Source organism: Pseudopipra pipra, chromosome 27 (genome assembly GCF_036250125.1).
Source record: "Pseudopipra pipra isolate bDixPip1 chromosome 27, bDixPip1.hap1, whole genome shotgun sequence".
NCBI lineage: Eukaryota > Metazoa > Chordata > Aves > Passeriformes > Pipridae > Pseudopipra > Pseudopipra pipra.
In genome coordinates, this window is record NC_087575.1 from 116,299 (window position 1) to 132,799 (window position 16,501).

General features: G+C 44.1%; 1 protein-coding gene across 4 annotated transcripts in view; it reads right to left on the reverse strand.

Moving 5' to 3' along the window:
* The window catches only part of CPAMD8 (C3 and PZP like alpha-2-macroglobulin domain containing 8), a 55,456-nt gene that overhangs the window by 10,760 nt on the left and 28,195 nt on the right, over positions 1-16,501 (reverse strand). For 3 of the 4 annotated variants that reach the window (XM_064637025.1, XM_064637024.1, XM_064637023.1), the window contains exons 28-37: positions 15,092-15,248; positions 14,570-14,644; positions 12,557-12,722; positions 11,773-11,859; positions 10,754-10,890; positions 10,283-10,438; positions 9,853-9,915; positions 9,245-9,483; positions 6,072-6,159; positions 608-682 (exon numbers count right to left, since the gene is read on the reverse strand). In XM_064637025.1, coding sequence (XP_064493095.1) covers positions 608-682; positions 6,072-6,159; positions 9,245-9,483; positions 9,853-9,915; positions 10,283-10,438; positions 10,754-10,890; positions 11,773-11,859; positions 12,557-12,722; positions 14,570-14,644; positions 15,092-15,248 — 1,243 coding nt within the window. Of the gene's footprint in view, positions 1-13; positions 356-607; positions 683-6,071; positions 6,160-9,244; positions 9,484-9,852; positions 9,916-10,282; positions 10,439-10,753; positions 10,891-11,772; positions 11,860-12,556; positions 12,723-14,569; positions 14,645-15,091; positions 15,249-16,501 lie in introns of those variants that run through there. The other variant, XM_064637026.1, reaches the window with a different exon arrangement.

A 16,501-nucleotide genomic window follows, 5' to 3' on the forward strand; every position in this document is an offset into this window, starting at 1 on the left:
GTGTGAAATGATGTAAAAGATTCAAAACCTGCACTTTAAGTGAAGAGAGAGACAAATAAACACAACATGTGCTCTAATGTAGCATGCTGAGCATGAAGGCCCCTCCAATTCTTAGTACAGAGATAATGAATACAAGCCAAACAGGATGAATTAAAACACGACCTTTAAAACACATATTTGCCACACAACAATGGCAAACCTGACACTCCAGCTGGTCACCCATCACCACTCCTGTCAGCAGGCTGCTGGTTGACCAACTAACAATTTCCTGCTGCTGACCAAGCCAAGAGAGCTCTCATCTTCCACTCTCAGGTCTGTGGTGTGATTAAACTGCCTTTAGCAATGCTAGCTGTACCTGAAAGTGAGATTATTTTGAGGCAAAAACTAAGTGATATATGCCTAGAAATGCTCTATGGGCTGAAGGTAATCACCTGTCTCCATTATGCTTTGATTTCCAACTCACACGCATCAAATGAGGCTCAAGCAAATGGCCAGTTAAAGGTGATCCTCACCTGTGAGGGACCATCAACACCAACACGCTGTACCTGTGCCTTATCCACTGGTTATTTGCCTTTCAGTCATTTTTTATAAGAAACAAAGTCATTACCTCATCAAAATAAAATAGGACTTTTCTTCCATCCATTTCATATCTTTTTAATCCAATTTGCTTGTTCATCAATAACTGGGGAAAAAAAAATAACAGGTTCAGTTTCATCTCATTTTACAGAAATGAGGTAGAAACAAGAGAATAAGAAAGATTTCAGACTGCTTAGAAAACTGATCAGACATTAAACCCCAGGGATTTCTTCTGCAGGCAAAGGATGTTTCCATAAGAGAAGGGAAATGGAAAGAGGACTGAAGTTGCTGTCACACAGCTGAGGAAAAGCCATCTGTGTCTCCCTGTGACCTGATGAGGAATTGCTTGCAAGGTGCACAACGCTGAGGGCTCTTCCTGGTCCCTGGTGAATTTATCCCCCTTCCTGAGTAGCTCCCAGATTGTTTTCAGTACTAAGGCTCCAGCAAGACCTTGGAGATCCCAAAACACTCAATAAAGTCTCTCCTTCAGATCACCAGGGAATCGCGCTGGGTATTAAAGGTTTCCTTCTCCCACCAGCTGAAAAATCCAAAACATTCTTCTGCCAGTAAAATTAATCCTCACATTTGAAAAGAGCAGCCATTTGAAAGAGCCCCAGGCACCCCTCCCTTTTGACAAATGGGGTCAGGCCAGGCCTCTGCTCCTCATCTTCTGTCCCTCCAAGGCCCAGGAATTTGGGATTTGCGTTGTACCAGCCTGGCCTCCAGACTCACCTCTTCTGTTTTTTATTTATTGGGATGATCTGCATATCCAAGGAATATCAGAACATGATCTAAGAGTACTTCCCATATCTACAAAGCTTTATTTAAAATTTTCCAGAATTTATTCCTGTGGTTTCTGCATTTGGAATACTAATATCTCAATATCATGACTGTCCTGCCTGATCAGTCATTACTATTGCAATAAACTGTATTCAGAACATGTCTGCCATGTAGAAAACATCTAATCCAGAAACTGGGGATGATGAGGGTCTGTGGAAAAGGACTCGCGTGTTTTAATCCCAGCTTGGGGAACTGAGTAAGGGTCAGAGCAGATATTTTCATTCTCAGTCCCATTACTTTAACCTCTGTCAGACAATCCCATTTGTAACATAGGGATAATATTCCCTTGTATTTCTTCTAGTGTTCCTAAGTTATTTTGAGACCTTAGACTAAAAACTCTGTGGAAAGGGGAACAAAGCATTATTATTATTATTATTATTATTATTATTATTATTATTATTATTATTATTATTTAGAATTACATGAAGCAAAAAGCATTTCCACTGAAATCTGCCCAAACCTGCAACCATCGGCTTTAACTGTGCCTTCCCTCAGCAGAGTGCTCCCAGTTGTAAAACCCTGCTCCCAAGCTTCCTGCTATTACTATAACAAGCAAAGGAACATATGTTTAAGTCCCACACAACATGGAAAGGGCCAATTTAATTTGTCCTTATAATTTTAGGGGCCTGGTAGTGGCTGTTATTACTCAGCAGTGGATGGTTGCAGACAGTCCTTTTATGAGGGCTCAGAAGGATTGGCGCCACTGGGAACTGCTCAGCTCAGCTAAAGTCGCATTTTTTCTGGTAAGGTTTGATATACACCAGCTTAGGGTGACCTCCTGACCCTGTCGACACCCAGCATTATTAGGAGGATTTGTGGCTGCACAGCCCGGGGCTGCCCTGGGTGTGCACAGAGCCTTCATTAACCAGTGCTGCCCTGGGGCTGCACGTGGGGCTGCTGCTCCCACACTGTTCCCTTGGGAGGGCAAACACGCACAGGGAAATGTGATTTACAGCCCAGGCCCTCCCAGCCAGGACAGGGAATGGCTGGGATGGCAGGGAAACGCAGCACAGGGAATGATAGGACTTGCCTCTGCTGAAGGTGGTGTCCAAAATACAGCATGAAACCAATACAGTGGATGAATTTTATTTTGGGCCCACATTTGATAGCCATGAAACAATCACAGAATAACAGGATAGTTTGGGTTGGAAGGGACCTTAAAGCTCATCCAGTCCCACCCCCTGCCACGGACAGGGATACCTTCCACTAGCCCAGGGTGCTCCAAGCTCCATCCAACCTGGTCTTGGACACTTCCAGGGATGGGGCAGCCACAGCTTCTCTGGGCAACCTGTGCCAGGGCCTCCCCACCCTCACAGGGAAGAATTCCTTCCCAATCTCCCATCTAACCCTGCCCTCTGGCAGTGGGAAGCCATTCCCCTTGTCCTGTCTCTCCATCCCTTGTCCAAAGTCCCTCTCCAGCTCTCCCAGCCTGAAGAGAGCTCTCTCTCTCTTTACACACTGGAAGGGGCTCTAAGATCTCCCTGGAGCCTTCTCTTCTCCAGGTGAACACCCTCAGGTCTCCCAGCTTGGCTCCAGAGCAGATGTGTTTGTGCAGGTGGGGTTATGTCTCATCTTTGCTCCCTACCTATAGATCTGCTTGAGCTTTGTCACCACATTTCATTTTTAGAGATGCAAAAGTGTTTCTGCAATAGGAAAGGTGGAATTCAGCTCTTCAAGGGGAACATTCCCCTTCAAAGGTGCAATATTCTTCTGAATTTAGCAAAATCTCCTACTGCCCCAAAGGAAGCAGTTCTGATCTGGTTATGGGAATAGACTGCCCAGTACTGGTTCCCAAGAATTCAATCCTCTCTCCAAAATGAGGCACCAACTACATGTTCTTTGCCCAACGAAGTTTCAAAATTGTGTTTTGAACCAGCTTTCTTGTGTCCCACAAGCCCTGAAGCAGAATGCACTGCAAGAAGCCCCTGACATCCTGCTGGCGTTTGCAAGGACTGATCAGCTCTCTGCTGCAGGAACTCAGTCTTACCAGTTAAGAAGGAGAATTAGCTCATTTCCCCTTAAGACAGGAAGAGAAAGGAAAACAAACCACCCGTTATTCCATGCCCAGAGACCTGAACAGTTGGGGCTACACTGGTACTGTTGCCTTTCTACCCATAGAGGCAGAAACATGAGACTCAGGCAAGATGCCACAAGGAAAAGCACAACCAACTGATGTGCTTAGTGCTGGAGAAAGCCTCATGTGCTGGAGAGATCAGCTTTGGCAAAATAATTCATGTGCAGCAGCAGGTAGCTTGTTTTAACCCTCTGTGTGCTTCCACCCAGGTCAGGCTTGGGACTGGGACAGAACAAAGTGTTCATGGTGCTTCTTCCCTGTGAAGGTGGGGGGGCCCTGGCACTGGTTGCCCACAGAAGCTGTGGCTGCCCCATCCCTGGAAGTGTCCAAGGCCAGGTTGGATGGGGCTTGGAGCACCCTGGGCTAGTGGAAGGTGTCCCTGTCCATGGCAGGGAGTGGAACTGGATGAGCTTTAAGGTCTCTTCCAACCCAAACCATTCTGGGCTTCTACCCCAAACAGAAGTGTTTTGAAACATTATAGAGCCAGTTCATCAGGGAATCAGAATCCGGCTTCCTAATGTTAATCACATATTTACAATTATCTCCAGTGTTTCTGCAACTGAGAACATGTGCAGCATTCCCTGGACACAGGTTAGTGCAAACCAGGAGACACAGCACAGGAGGGGCTGCACGGAGCAGCCTTTCAGTAGTAATTACAAACACAATAAGCACATTTGGTTTCCAAGTCTTTCTCTGGGACACCTGTGTCTGGCCCAGCCTTGTAAACAACCTCAGAGCAGAGCACAGCTGCCCTGGCAAAGGAAAAAGTGTTTAGGGACCAAAGGGACAGAACCTGCACAATAATACATAAACATGTGAGACCTTCTCAGGTCCTCAGCTTAGAAACCTTTAACTCAGTACCCTGATGACCCCAGAGAAGTAGACACTTGCCCAGTACAGCCTGGAGGATGGGAACTCCTATTTTTGTAATGAGTAGAGGGATTTGTTCCTTAACCTAACAATTTTCCTGTTCTTCTGCAATGAAAATCCCTTTATGTTCTTTCTTTCAACTCCTTCCCTCCACTGATAAGACATTCCAGAGGTTTAAGACCATAAAGACATCCTGTTGTTCTCCTCCTGTGCCATTTTGAGCTCTCTGCCTTAAGCCAGGTTGTTACCCATGTTTTTTCCACCATTATTTACATAAAGAGAACTTATCTGACAGCAGTACAAATGACTCCAGCACCTTCAGTAGGAGCAGAGAAAACAGGAACCAAACCCACTGCAGGTCCCTTCACCTGATTGTCCTCCTTTCTCTTACCACGGAGATACTGGAGACTCCTACCTGTGGCCTTGACTCACCTGAATAATCATATTCAGTTTGTTGAACTGTTTGTTGCACGTGAGAGAGAATATCAGGCCCAGAAGGTCATCAGGCAGATAAAAATTGGTGTGTTTTACATGCATACATTTGAAAACAGAATTCTCAACATGCAGCTTGTGAACTGATACAAATAACTTCGATATTTCTCTTTACAGGAATAATTTCATATCTGATTAACACAGAAATATTCCAGCACAGGTCCCTAACACCAAAAGGATGCAATTCCTTCTCAGGGATTAATACACAAGTTTCTGTGGCCTCAGTGACAGCCCAGGAGACCGTATGACAGCAGCTTCTGACATGGATTGTCAGCCACTCCAGAGGCATGTATCTGCCTCATTTTCCCCAAGAAAATATAAATATAATAGAAGTAATATATATAATATGTAATCTATAATATAATAATATAAATTAGCCAGATCAAGCGAAATCCTAGAGAATACAAAGCCATGGGCACTTTTTCTTGAATTAGGATGTCAAATAAAACTGCCCATTCTTTACCATGGTTCTACTTCAAAATTACTTCCCCAAATCCCTCCCCCCGCAGTATAATGAAGAAAAACTTATTAACAGAAGAGATCTTTTGGAAGCAAAACGTTTTTTAGCTCTTTACCAGTTCTCAAGGATGCAAAGATTTTACACCTCTTTGGTTAAATAGTCCTTAAAAACTCTTTGCTGCATAAAAACCTCAGCAGTGAATGTAATGTTCCACAAAATGCAAGGAATGCAGTACTTCCACGAATCTAAAGCAAAGCTCAAGATTACAGTTCATCTGCCCTAAAGGGCTGGCTGGGCACAAGGCACATTCTGTCCACCTCAGCTTGGCTGCAGGAAACATGATTCTTGCAGAGAGGAGAGAAAAAAAAAAAGGCAAAAAATTCCAAGACATAGAGCCTCCAAAGAAATGGGATCCAGATGTTGGAGATAACATAGCTCACTAAGCAGCCATAAACAGCTCCTGTTAGAGCACATTTGCACTTCAGCTTTTCCAAGGGATCTCCGTTAATTACTGTGCACTGGCTCAGGGAGAACCTGCCCTGGCCCTGGTGGTGCATTTGTTCATCCTGCTCAGAACATCTGGTTACTCATTTCAGAGAAATAAGGTTTGACAAGTGAAATCTCATGCCTTCCCCTCATTTTAATTCCATCTTTTCAGCGGTGCTCTGACATTAAACGGCTTTTGCCCCCAAAAGGGAATCCCTCCCACTAATATCCCAGCTCAAGGTCATGCTTTGCATTCCCATTCCAGCATCTTACCTGCTCCAGGCTCTCAATATCTGCCCGAAAACCTGAGAACAAGGGCACTTCCAAGACAGCCATGTTTGAGGATCCAGAGTGCAGCCATCTTCCCATGGGAACAAAAACAGGAATAAAAACCAACTCAACAGCCGAGAAAACAAATGATACATGGACAACTCATGATGGAGAACAAACAAAATGAACTTCAGAAGAAAAAGAATCATTAAAAGGATCTACTTTTCTCTGAAGTGCTTATGGAAAGGCACAGACTACTTGGTTTTACAAAATCCTCTTTTCTGCTTTTATTCAACAAAATTATGCCCAACTCATGGGGGCAGAGATGTAGGAGATGTCCAGGGAAATGGAAGCAGAAAAGCAGCAAAATGTCACCCGTGGGGCTGCTTGCTTTCTTTTTCAATCAATCACTGAGAAAATGCACTTGGTAAAAGGAAAACAACCCTTGAAGTAAAAGAAACTTTTGTTCTTTTTTAAGTAGATATACATAGACTGTGGTGGAAGAGGAATGTTACTTCCCAACACCAGGCAGAGTCATTCAACCCTGGAGTTTCATAAAGGCCATTTCCCTCCAGCATCTAATTGACACTGAAGTATCTTTGCTAACAAGTCAGCAAACTCACTCTGTAGTTACTGATGTTAAAGAATTCATTGCCCATATTATCTTCTATACTATTAATGAAAACTCCAAAAACCCACTGAAATTCAGAGTTCTTACTGTTGAAGAGTTCATTAAAAAACCCCACACGGGAAGGGGTGGAGAGAAAGTCTATTTGGACCATTGCAAAATCTCAATTTTTGCAGCAAGGCAGAAGAGTCGACATCCTAACCCAGCTCCTGCTAATCCCAGAACAACACTCCTTTTCTCTGCATTCCCAGCCAGTTCTGAGCTCTTCCCCCTTGGCACTTCACCTGTTTGCTGTTCAGCTGCACCACCGTAAGCGTGGACCCAGGAGGGCTCATTAGCTCATGCCCAGCACTGAGAAAACACAGTTCACAGCTTCCAGGACCAAATCTGCCAGCTCTAAGCTGGAGGCCCCTCTCTCTGGAGACCCCCCCAGCTCGGGGGTGGGTGGGTGAACTGGCTGAGGCTGGAACACCGCACCCCAGTTCTACGCCTGCAGTAGCATGAGGTGGCCTGGGGACAGAGCCAGCTGGCTCTGGGTGAGGAACTCCAGGCCTGACAGGCTCCCACAGACATTAACCCTTCTTAATTCCGACCTAACTCCATGACCTAACTCCACGCTCCATACTCCCTAATAAATCACAGTGTCCCTTTGCCTGCATTTTCCCCTTTCTCTGTTATATATCACATTCCTGTGTTCTCCTTAACTCCTCAAAAGCACCCAAATGACTTCACTGAGCATGACAACAATTCATTACACCCTGAGAACACCCTCAGCTCAAAATATCTCAGTTGTCAGCCTTAGATGACACTCCTCTCTTCATGTGCCTAAATAAGATGATGATGGAGTTGAGAGCATCATTACTGGGAGAAGGGGAGGAAAGGAAGATTTCGTTTGCTTTTGTTTTCTTTCCAAGCAATCCATCTCCTTGCACCGGGCTTCCTCTCAAATTTCTGCCTTTGCTCCAGCAATTCCCAGGGCAGGAGTTTCAGAAATATCAGCAGAGGGGTTGCATTGATGCAGGGCAGCCTCCTCAGCATCTTCAAGGCACTGATACGACAAGACTTTATAAGCCTGACCCTTCCCTAAAACAAGCTGAAAGTTCGGGCCAGGGGAGAAGAGGTTGGGACAGTGATATTGTGTTATTACAGCCAGTCTGGCTCTGGCAAACTTTTGGATGGTGAGACTGAGTTGCTCGTCACTGGTTATTCTCAGTGGAGGGAGGAAAAATTCAACTACACCAAAAATTCCTGGCCAAAGATTTCCCAGGCTTGGGGCATTGGGAGGCAAAGTCTTTGCCACAACACAGCGAGAGGGGCAAGGGGCAAGTCTGTGACAGGGAAAATAAGATCTCAGCTTTGCCTGAAGCAACTGTGTCCAGGACTGCAGTCACTGTGTGGCCTCTGCAGGAAGGAAAGGGATAAACTGATATGGGAGCCAGAGTTTTCCATTTTCATGAATCACATCCAAACCCTTCACTTGATTTCTGCTGTTTCAGGGAAGCAGCACCCCCACTACCTGCCACACTCCCAGTCACACATATGCAGATTAGTTACTAATTTCTTGGGAATGGTTTCTCCTGCTGTAAGCCCTCCTTATTTACTTTGGTTGTGGTTTTCCCTGTCTGGGCCAAATTTCCAACAACCTCCTTAAATATCCAAACATTTTATAGAGAGATCAGCAATCCCTGACACCTGCAGCAGTACTAATATGATTAAGCAAAATATGTAAGTGGATTGAATTCAGGTCAGAAACTATTCTTGCTGCTGTTTGTCTATAGCCAACCTGTTTTCTCATAATAACTTGAGTTTCCCAAACTATAAAACGAGACAGAACTACTAATGTCTTTGCAAAGTGCTTTGAGAACTAGAAATGGAACTTCTGGCTCATGCCATCTTCAAAAATTATTTTAAATTTCTTTATAGGGAACAAGGAAACAAGGAATGAGCTTTTGAAAGCTTATTAACAAATTTCTGCATGCATTTTGCCTTTACCAGATTTCAAATTCATACCATGGCAATAAGCATCTCCTGTTGGGTTTTTGGTATCCAAAACTGAAGAGTAAGGAACTCAAATAACAAAGTCACGTCAATAATATTTATAAAACTATTGACACAATTAAGATATTAGTTAACCAGTTGAATTTACCTCGCTCTTTGAGGTTGCTAAAGGAAGCCTGTTACTGAAGACCTAGAAAATAATCCAGAACTTTTTCTTTTCCTGTTGATACAAGCATTCAAACATTCCATTTGTCATCTTCAGGTTTTGGAGAGGGAATAATGAAACTTAGTGATAAAAACCCAAGGTGTTGCCACTTTTGTAAATTTCTTCTTACTTCTCTATGTTTGACATACACTTGGCACTAAAATGCTCAAAGCCAGCAGGCAACGTTCAAGAATGATCACGGGATGACTCTGTCCTACAGCCCACAACGGTAGCTGAAAGTTCTCTTACCCTGTTTGAGACACAGACAGTGCAGCAAGGAAGAATTTGGTGATGTTGATCAGGAAACTAAATGTTCTGGTGAGGAACAGGGTTGGCCTTTCCTACCTAGTGCATGTCTCCAATATGACTTTGTACTCCCGATGGTCCTGGTCTGATGCTGGGTCATCATCATCCCCCAGAGCCCTCTCCCTGTGCAAGGCTTCAGAGCGATTCTCATCTGGAGAGCCAGAGTTCAGGGGGTTGGGAGCCTGGAGATGCTGCTCTGACTTTGGCTCCTTGAGGTTAACCAGGAGCTGGAAAGCTGGTTTGGCAACAGGATCAGGTACATTGTAAGTGACGTCAATCTGCAGCAGAAAGGAGGAAAAGCAAAACAAATCAGTTTATTAGACCCCAATGTTTCATACCATCTACAAATACTCCCTGAAGACCAGAATAAACACCAGATTTCTTCAGAGAGAGGAAATGGGAGGAAGAGAGGCAGCAGAGGCTTTACCACATAGTTATATAGAGGTAAAGCTGAACCAGACCAGATCCACCCTAGCACCACCACATTTACTTCTATAAATTAAAGCAACACCACATTACATCATTACTTTGAGAGAAATTCCAAGTGTAACTCCTTTCTCATAGCAAAATGGGGTTACAAGTAGCAAGCAGACTGAGTTTAGAGATCATCTGCTCACATCCTTTCTCCAGCCCCATGGCAGCCTTACCTGCATCAGACAGCAGCCTTCACCTTTGGCACTCACAAACAGCCCTGTGGGAATACTGGGGATCTGGGGAGAATCCACAGTTAAGACATAGATAAGACATGGCACTCAGAATGGAAATTAATGTCAATTCAGCTTTATCCTGTACAAATATCTTTATGGTTATCAAAGAGACTGCAGAAGTGAGGTGACTTTCAGCCACCTGCATTTACAATGACAGAAAAAAGCAGCCGCACAAAATAAGCCTCAGGGGTGAAAAATGCCTTTAATTTTGAGTGCTGCCTCCTTCATACTAGAACCCAGCCATAAAACCGCAGAAAGTCCTCAGATCTCAGTGTTTAACTTGTGCTTTTACCATTCCAGATCCAAGTCCTCAGTCAGAAATCAGCTCACATGGATTGCTTTAAAAATTTGGCAACACAAAACCACCTACCACTGCAGTCTGGAGGACTTTTTTATTCATCTTGTTGAGCTCAAATGTCTCCTGGTAGTCTAGATTAGTAGAAGCCAAGGAAATGGTCAGGTTGACTCCTCCAACATAAGAAAGGATGGCATATTCAGCCAGAGCCTGCAGGGCCACACAGGTGTCCTGGGGATCAGAAGCAGGAGAGATTAGAATAGTGAAGAACACAGGAGTAAACTTCCAAACAACTGTGCTCTACAGTCACCAGCTTCTGGTAGCAGAATCTTCCTTAATTCAGATGTCAGGAGTTTGCTCACTTTTCCTGTCATAGGCATCTGTGAGGACAAGGACGAGTCTGGGTTCCTTTCGAATTATCAGTCTGGGAAAGTTTTTCCTCTTACCAGAATACAAACAATTTCCGTCTGGACTCTAGATGAAAACTCCGCATTCCTGAATCAATTGATAATGAATCAAAGCTATCTTTTTCCAGAGGCAGCCCACCTGAGTAGATGAGAATCCTCCCAGGGCATTCCTTTGCTGTGAAAGCCATTTTACCACGGGGAGCGCAGAGGCCACATCTCCCAGGAGTGTGTAGGTCAGAAGGGCATAGGATGTCATTTCCACCTCTGCAGAAACAACTGAAAGGGAGGGGGATTAAAAAAAATAAAATATCTAAATACCATCTAGAAGTGAAAATCTAGGCAGATCTACAGATAGTTCTATGAATATTCATTAAATGAAAAATGAAAACCATAATTTTAAGAGTCTGTAGAAGCAAACACAGGAAAATATGTCTGCACCCAAGATACATCACCTTCCAAATATATCTTTGCTTCCAACACAAGCTCTTGCCTTCACATAACAGATTACCTTCTTTCTACTTGACTGTATCCCATAAGGAATTTATCTCCCACTCCAGTTCTACTTTGCTGCCGCCCCTACTGTATTCCTGTCCTGAGATTTTCATTCCATATCCAGCTACATCCATCCTGAACATTGGTGCATCTACATCATATCCACTGTCAGTGGCTTTAAGTGATTGGAAAATTACAGCATGATTCAACAGTTGCTGTGGCTTTGACAGCTGAAGTCCGAAAAAACAGCTGAAGCGTCAGTGGACTGGTGAACAATCCTTAGGCCCATTTGAAAACACAAAGATAAATAGCTCTGAAATTAAATGTATTTGACTTCCCTCAGGTTTCCATTTCAAATGATTCCTTCCTGATGGAATCCCATATGACTCTCACTCTTCTGTCTTTATAAAACTGGAGTGAAACCTGGCAAGATAGCTGGGGCTGAAAAGCCCATCCTTCTCTGGGCCACATCCTGCTCTGTCTCATTTGTTCTTTCAGCATAACATTACCTGATTTTTGTGAGCTCTCCTTTCCTCTGGCCCCTGCCCTGACTGACTGACAATTTCAGAATACCCTCTATTATAAAAACAATTCAATAAAATTCATGCAGCCATTGGGCTGGTGATGCAGCCCTTTCTTTTGTCTCTGTCTTTGCACTACAAGTACCTGATTGAGAGAGTCCATCATTAAATCCCATGAAAGTATCTTCATCAGCAACAAGAGTTCCTGTGAGGCTCCAGTGTGTAAAGCCATCTGGAAAGAGAGGACGGTGGGATATGTGTGTTATCAGACCAGGAGTTCAGCTGAGCCTCTGTGTGTGGGAACAGTCAAATTCCCCTTTAGAATTGACTCCATCCCTGCCCTGAACTGCACTGTCCCTCCTGTCAGATGAGCAGTCCCTGGGCAAGAGGCTCCCTTTGAATTGCAAAAATGACTCAACATAACAAATCAGATAATTCTTGGATTTTGGATTAAAATACACCAATACACCATCAGGGAATGTGAGGTGTTACAGGGCAAACACTCATGGACAGGAAAGGCGCTGCAGAGCCTCTGCTACACTTGTCTTCCCTCAGCATCAGTGGGACCGAGGTCTAAGCCCTCCCCAGTTACAAAGTGAAACTGTGCTGTGAGGAAACATCTCACAGGCTCCATCCTCTCCAGTAACTCAAACACAGCACTCATGGAATATGCTGAGTTGGAAGGGACTCACATGGATCATCCAGTCCAACTCCTGGCCCTGCACAAGTCCATCCCCAAGAGTCACACCCTGTGCCTGAGAGTATCATCCAAACACTCCTTGAGCTCTGTCAGCCTTGGTGCTGTGCCCGCTGCCCTGGGGAGCCTGCTCAGTGCCCCACCACCCTCTGGAGGAAGAACCTTATTCGCTCTGTATTTGCTTGTTCCTGCAGGAGGACTAAGAGCTTGGGGTGGCCCAGGAGCTCAGTACCTTGGGTGATGGCCATGCTGTTCATCCTGCGCAGCATCACTGCTGCAGAGGGGCTGTGCAGCAGGGTCAGGGCATAGGCAGTCAGGGCAGTGGTGTAGGGGTCTTTTGCTGAGTACAGGTTGGACTCTAAGAAGTGCTTTGCTTTGTCAACAGCTGTTCTTTCTTCCTGTATTTCGGGGAAAAGAGCCCAGACATGTTACCAGCCTCTACATCTCAGAAGTTCGAATCACTTTATCACTCACTATATCATGTCCATTTAAGAAAAAAAAAAAAAAAACCAAAAACAAACCAAAAAACCACTAAAAATCCAACAACGAACTAGGAAAGATGCATTTTGCTCTCTGCAGAAGCTGAAGAAATTCCATGCCCCTGCAAGGCAGATGAACAGAGCAGAAGCAAGTTCTCCACTGTAGGTTTGCTTGTGTTCCTGACACTCCGGAGCGTCTGGCAGACGCCAGAGGATAATAAAGGCCAAGGTTCCCAGGGGTCCTTGCAGCCAACAAACATGTTTTATTAACTCCCTCAATGACCTCACCGTGTAGGAACGTGGCTCTGATAATTTATAGAAACAATTTAATTGGACTTGATGTAATTTGGTTTCCTTTGATTTCCCTGTAGCACTAACCTTCCCCTTCCTCATTTCCTAGCAAAGATCATTAGTAACACTTGCAAATCTCCTCCATGGAAAACCATTAGATCCACAGAAAATGCACTTCCAGTAAGCAAAAATGCTGGGGCTGTCTTGCCACACTGCAACCCAGGGAGAGCATCACATCACTGCTCAGAGGGGGGCACTGGAGGGCAGGAGGAAGTTCCTCTGGGAGCATTGGAGGATTTTCTGAATTTTTAATAAGGTTGAAAGCCTTCCACTCCAACAAGAACAAGGGGTTAAGGGGCATCTGCTTGCAACAGCAGGATGATTTCTCTTCAGGCTCCACATCAGAAGTGCTGAGGTTATCTGAGTTCCTGAAGGGATAGTTCTGTTTGCACTGGCTGTTTCAACATCTCCCCAAACTCTCAGGGTTGTGCCTCAATGGACAATCCTTTTGTCTGAGTGCAAATCACCAAGAGATGCTCCAGCATCCTCCTCCTTTCATCTTCCAGGCAGTTCTGACTGTCCACACCCTTCACCCACCCCACCCCTTTCCCTTGGCTGCTGAAGAGCAAGGGAAGAGCTGGATCCATGGCCTGCTCAAGGAGACATGTTCCCAGTCCTAAATAGTGGGAATGTTTAACTATGATCTCATCTGAGCATCTCCATCCTAGTGAAACTGCATGCAGGCAAAAATACAGAGGACAGGAACACTGTTTTACCATGAGTTTTAAGAAGGAATTTCTGAAACACCAGTTGTACTGGAAATTGTGGGGGTTTTTTTCCCTAATTCAAAAATCATGCAGTGGAATTGCACATTCTGACATAGCTGTTCTCTTTTCTGTAGTGCTCCTGTTCTGTCTCACTACAAGGAAGAAAAGGACTTTTCTGCAAAGCCCTCAATCCCACATATTGCAGGAGAGCAGCTCTCCAAAGGCACTGTAATCCAACAGCAGTAGCTTTTTGGCCACAGCAGCCAAGCCAGACCACAGGAGTTTGCTGTATCCCCAAGTTAAATTGCTGTTAGCACTAAGCCAGGTTTTCTGAGCCTTTCTAGGCAAGCAACCAGGATCTGCAAAGGCTGAAATCACACCTTGAAGTTACAAGGCAGAAAACACTTTTTGCAGGAATTTCTGGGAGAGGTTGAGGGATGGGGCTGCAGGGAAGTGTTTTGCTCTGGTAGAATAATCATGAGCTGATGGTAGGGGGGTGGGAGATCACCTTGAATAAATTCAGACCAGATTCCTTAACTTTAGAATAATCTCAAGGCTTTGCAGCACCCTCTGTTACCTGGATGCTGTCACTCAACTGATCATAGAACCTTTGAGAGCAAACAGCAGTAAAGTGAAGTTTAAATAAAAAAAGAGAGAATTTCATAGAACATGAAAAACTGAGAGCTGTTTTAACTGAGTTTTTGTTACCTCAGAGGTGACACCTGTTTCCAGAAGAGATGCAACCACATAAGCTGTCAGGGAGATCTTCCCATGGATTCCACCCTGGAAGGGCAAACAACACAAACCACTGGATGAAAATTAGAGAAGAGGATACTGGATAAAAAGAGTCTTGAAGCAAGACAGAGAACATGTTAGAACTAGAGAAGCTGAGGCATCACAGAATCTCTTTTGGTTGGCAAAGAGTAGGAAATTTAGGAACCCAATCCAACATTTGTTGGACCCAAGACTGTCCCTGGCAGTGGCCTGAGGACACACTCAGTGCACACAGGACTCAGGTGTTTTGTAACATTGGACATCTTGCTTTCCCTCCTCTGGGGACACCACACAGGCACATTCTGACAGATTTGTTTAAACTGAAATTCTCCTGCTTCTTCCAGCCATTCAAGTGCAAATTTCATATTGAGCATAAGGAAACTGCATCACTTCATGCTTTGATAATAACTTCAAAAATGTTCTTGTTGCATGATTTGGATCCTGTATGGTTTTTACCTGAATGTCTTTATTTAGTATCCTGCCCATAGCAGGAAAAGAACCATCTTCTTTCTGGTGCTGGATGATCCAGTCTTTGGCAGCTGTCAGTTCTTTTGGGTCAATGAAAATAAACCCACGAGACTGAGCAAAGGACTTGAGGACAAAAGCCGTGAGCCTGTAAATAGGAATGTATCATCTTTACTGAGAAAACAAATTTAGAATAAACTATCAGTAAGGGAAAACCAACATTCTTAGAAAGCACAAATTAAAAAAAATCATGTTGGGAAACATTCAATATTGTTGTTAGAAAGTTCATTTGTAAAAGCACCTGAACACCGCCCAAACTTCTTGATAAGAACAGGGTTAGGGGTCAACTAACTTGAAAAGTAGAACTCAAAGATATATTTGTTGTAGTTGTGGCACACCCTGAAATATAGTTCTTTTTTTATAAGTGCTCATCTTCCACCTAAATTACTAAAGTTTTTAAGTCAAGAATCAATATTTTTAAATTAAGAATCAATATATTTCTTATAAGAAATCCAGATCCATTGCTGAAGTCTGAGGCTGCGTTAGACTTTATAGAGAATAAGATTTAAGAAAGCACCAGAAGTGTTTTTGGAATTCTAAACCTCTGACAAAAAGTGTGAGCACTGGCCAGCTCTGGGAGATTGAGTCATCCCATTTACAAGCCCCTGAGGAATGGGAGGGTAGCAAATATGGCCTAGCAGGGGAGTTTTCAAGTGTTAAGTAATTCCATGTCACCATATTGGACATTGAGGGACTGGGAGATGCCGGAGCTGAGATAAAAGTTCACTATCTCAGAAACAGTGAGGCAGCAGCAGTGGTGGTTCCCCTCCAATGAGTTTGTGAAGTAAATCAGTTAAAACCAAAATATGAAGCAGACAGAGAAGTCAGATGACAGCACAGGTAAATGAATGAAGACAAGGATCCACTATAGCTGAGCCAGAGTCAGCAACACTGAGGTGATGTAACAGAAACCACCCAGGCCATGGTGTTCCCAGGAGCACATCATGAGATGAGCTGATTCCTTAGTTCCTTAATTTCTAGCTCTCCTGTTGTTTGACTCTGAAGGTCCCACTCTTATTCTCAGAGCATAAATCCACCCCATTTCATCCATGAGGGGATATAAAGCACAGGGGATAAGAATTCTTTGGGGGTTTTGAGTTGGTTTTGGTAGGGTGTTTTTTCCCTACCCTGGTAGAAGCCTCAGCCACTTCTAGAGACAGCCCATTTCTCTGTACATGGTGAATGGTGAAGCTCCATTCCCTGATGGAATTTGGTGCTTAAATACTCCATAATTGCTACTCCACTTCCAAATAGGAACCTTAAATAGGGCTTCTGTGCCTGAACTTTATGTCCAGTGTATAAACTGGGGGGAATTACCTGAAAGAGGGGCCCATCTGGGTT